The sequence below is a fragment of the Arachis ipaensis genome, chromosome B03 (genome assembly GCF_000816755.2).
Source record: "Arachis ipaensis cultivar K30076 chromosome B03, Araip1.1, whole genome shotgun sequence".
Taxonomy (NCBI): Eukaryota; Viridiplantae; Streptophyta; class Magnoliopsida; order Fabales; family Fabaceae; genus Arachis; species Arachis ipaensis.
The window spans coordinates 8583858-8588194 of NC_029787.2; the positions used below are offsets into that span (position 1 = coordinate 8583858).

At 32.1% G+C, this 4337-nt stretch overlaps 1 protein-coding gene across 1 annotated transcript; it reads right to left on the reverse strand.

Moving 5' to 3' along the window:
• LOC107628767 (actin-depolymerizing factor 5) lies at window positions 2828–4151 on the reverse strand. Its single transcript, XM_016331366.1, has 3 exons — window positions 3980–4151; window positions 3644–3903; window positions 2828–3474 (listed from the first exon to the last, which is right to left on the reverse strand). The coding sequence occupies exons 1-3, from the start codon at window positions 3998–4000 to the stop codon at window positions 3324–3326; spliced, it is 432 nt and encodes a 143-aa protein (XP_016186852.1). The 5' UTR covers window positions 4001–4151; the 3' UTR covers window positions 2828–3323.

Here is a 4337-nt window from a genome sequence, read left to right on the forward strand (position 1 = left end):
GTTTCGAGGGACGGCGTTCGACATTTGTTAGTATTAAGGTACTACTGTCCGAGTTGTCTATTAGTATCAAGGTATTGTTGTTCGAGTTTCTCGCGAGAAGGTAGAGATAGATGGTATCTTTGTTTTGATACTTAAGTTAACATATATAGGTTTTAGGCAGATTTTTAGTAGATTGGGTTCGAAGTATATCTGAAGGTATCAACGTATTTATAGTAATAAATGTAAAGTCGATAGAGTAGTTCCACAAGTGTCGATCCAATCATAGTTGTCAGAACCGAATTAGTGGTCGAACCGATCAAGTTACTGAGTACAAATATATGTATAAACTAAATTATATGTTTCTTGTGTGTAAAATTTCTATAAATATGAGTATAAATTATTACTGGTTAAATACTAACCAAAAATAAAAATATTTGTTGATGATGTAATATTATTATTTATTTATATGTTATTTTTGTTATGTTATATCAAACTTGGATGGCCTAAAGTTGAGTCTGGGATAAAAAAGGTTGCTTTAATATGTTATTTTCCCCTGCGTGCCATTGATTGAGCAAATTAGAATGTGAAACATCTTTTTTGGTTGTTACAAAACATAATAATGAATAAACAACAGACTAAGAGTATTAATCATTGACCATTTACCAGTTACATACTAACTTACTACTGTATCACTCTTCATTATTATTCCTTATTGAGCATTCCATCGGAATAAATTTTTTTCACACATTTCGCTATTAAGAATAGTTAATATAACAAAGCTATGTATCGCCATGTTAAATTTTCGTGCCGGTATACCCTAAAGTTATAAACAACACTCCGAGAGGTCATTTTTATTTTTCTTTCTTTTTTTGGTAATTAAAAGTCAGTATATATATGTGTAGGTTATTAGATTATTAGTCACTTGATTCGGTTGTTATGGCAAATGATTCCAATCAAGGGGCAAGCACTGATGATACCATTATTAAGAAGAATAATCAGCAAAAATTTAAAAAAGAGAGTTGTTGAGGTGGGGTTGTAACAAATAATAATTAAAAAGATAAATATGAATAGGTGATAAGCTTTCATTTCATATGGTCACAAGTCGATGTGTCCACAGCAACACGAAAACGACACACCATTAAAAAAATTAAAATGAAAATTACTTATAAACCTATATATATATATATTGGTGACTGAAATAAACTAAATAAAGAAAAACAAAATAAACAAAACAAGGAACTACTTAAATAAAGGGACAGTCCCATTTAAGACTACTCTTAAATTCCTCCTAAGGTGAAAGAAGCTCCACATATGAAAGTTGTAAATTCGTCGCCATCTTTGCCATAGTATCTGCCACCATGTTTGCATATCTTATAATCAAACGAAAGTCAACACGCCAATTCCAATGCATGATATCTCTTATTTTGAGCACCAATGGATCAATAAATCCAAAACCATCTTAAGTAACAAGATTAAATGCTTCCACACAATCCGTCTCACAAATAACATCTCATTGACCCACATCCCAAGCTAAGAGATATCCTCTCCAAATGGCAAACAATTCTTCTTGAAGAATACTATTACTCTCAATCATTCCCAAACACCCTCCTTTGCCAACTCCAAATGGTAAACCTATATATATGAAAGAATTTCAGGTGTTCTTAAAATATTAATATTTTAAAAAATTTAATCGTTAATTTTAATTAGAAAAAATATATACAATATATAAATTAAAATCAACAGTAAAAATTATCTGAAAAATTTTTCATATACATACATTTATATCCCAACCAATAATACTTGTTTGGGAATATGTCATGTCATATCAATATCATGTACGTAATTTAGCTCTTGAGTCTTTACTATATATGTTTCATGAAGACTACGTACTCGAGTAACTAATTTGTTTCCAGAATGCGATGCTTTTAATGGATATTTTGGACACAACTTTACTTATACATAAATACGTGTCTCAATCGGGTTTTTAATTAGGATTATTGAATCTTCATTCGTTGCGTGTACAAATTAAAGTGAAAATGGAATTTTAGAGAGAAGATTAATAATGGCTACACCGCTACGGCTTGTGGTTAAACATTGCAAGAGATTCTTAATTTATCGCATTCATAGAAAATGAAAAAATGATCCATTCATATCTTCTCAAAAGTCGTCATCATATGCCAATTATGCCATACTCAAGCACAATGGCATCATCGAAGATTTTCAACTCATAACTCTCTAGAGTTTTTATCAACCAGTTGAAATTATTAGGCAACATAACAACAAATAATATAAATCAAAATAGCTTTTGATATGGCCTTATATTATTGAATTGAAGTTAGTTCGGTCCAATTAAATTTCGTAAATTTAATCATTTAATGACTAACTAGTGGTGCGAACATTTTCATGGAATGTTTAGCATAATTGTATTTGAGTTTATAAGATAAGATGCCTCGCATGTTGAGAAAGACAAAGTAAGAATGAAACCATAATAGCTTCCGATAATTATTTCCAAGAAATTTCACTATGATGGTACATATATACACAACCACATTGGTAATCAAATGATACAAATTTGTGCACGGCATTACATACTTTCAATTTTGTTTCCAGCAAACAATTCATTAAAAATAACTTAATATAATAAATTTAATACTAAGATGTATCTAATCTAACACCTACATTTGACTTACTAAGGGTTTCCGACGGATGCTTAATTAGTATTAATTAATTTAAAAGTCGTATTATATATGTCATACATAAAAATATTACTCCCACTCTATGAGTAGAGCCAGCAACCATTGTGGAATGTGGACTAAACACTAAGAAACCCAAAATAGCAAAGTGACAATTAAGGGATAAGGATGAATATATATAAGAATGCAAAAGCATTAATTACATATGTGGCAAGGCATAAACTTTGCTTGTCAAAAGTTATATGCTAATAATGCATTCCTTCCATTGAACAATTGTGTTTCATGATTAAAAGAGATTACAGCCAAAGTTTTGATGTCCTCATCAGACACCCGACACTCATATTTTACACATAAATAACTCAATTATTATATCATGACACTAAAGATGGAAGATTAATTAGATGCCACCCCCACTCACATTATTATTCACAATGGTCCCAGATTCAAAAGCTAGCTAAGAAGGGGGTGGCACATGGCACACAGTCATTGGCTTAGCTTGGAGTAATTGTAATTTAATTTACCCCATTGATTTAATAAAAGAGAGTGAGATTGGTGGATTAATTGATTAGCTTTGGGACATAACATAAAGTAGTCCCATATTTTCAGACTGAAAAAGATAAAAAAAGAAAAGAAAAAAGGGCATACTTTATTTTATTTAGCCCTGTCTTGAATTACATCGAATCCCATCTCAGCTGGATCCGTGGCCTGAAGCTCATAGCTGATTCCATCCAATGCTCTTCTCAGACCATCCTTCGATGTTGCATATAGAATCTTAGCTCTTATCCTTGATGCCGTTGGCGACCTGCACAAATTTCAAGTCAGTCGGATCGGATTGGGTCTAATAGTCGAATTTCTAATAAAAAATATTAAAAGATGGTCAAAATTTATTATTTTTTATCATTAATTAAATATAGTTAAAAACAAAAAATTTTGATCGTCTTCTAAAATTCGTCTAACTGATAAACACATACCATGCAATGAAGAATATCTTGCTTTTGCGGCAGTTATCAACCGTGACAAAATCGAAGTCGAAGACGGCATATCTGCAGTCATCTTTAGGCAAGGAAGCGGCAAGATCGGCATAGCCCTCGCCGGGAGCACCAACCTTGTCGACTTTGACAAGCCTTGAGCCTTCATCGATCTTGAACACTATGTATCTGTGAACCTTCTTCCACTTCATCTCCATGAATGAGTTCTTGCACTCATCCGTCACCCACATCCCTGTTGTCGCCTATATAAACCAAACAAATTAAACAACTTGAAGAAATATTGGAGATGAGTCAGAAGAGAAGAAGTGGAGGAGTTACCATCTTGAATGCCATCGCCATTTTGATGAGTTGAGGATCGGAGGAGGAGGACCAAGGAATTTAAGTATATCAAAGTGTTTGCTTTTTTCTAAGTTTGTCTGAGTGGGTGAGGTGGAATATAGGCATATATATAATGAGAAAGTGGTCGATAATGCCACTGTTATTTCTTTGTATTTACAGCTATGTCCTCAAGTCTGCCCCTTGTTTTATAAGCTTGGACTTATTGAGAAGGACTATTAAATAATGTTAGCATGTACAACCAACAAATAATAATGCTAAGTGAAAATTTCTCTGTTCATATTAATTATTTAATAATATACCTCAAGTAAAAATAACTTTTCAACCTTTAGTTCTATAT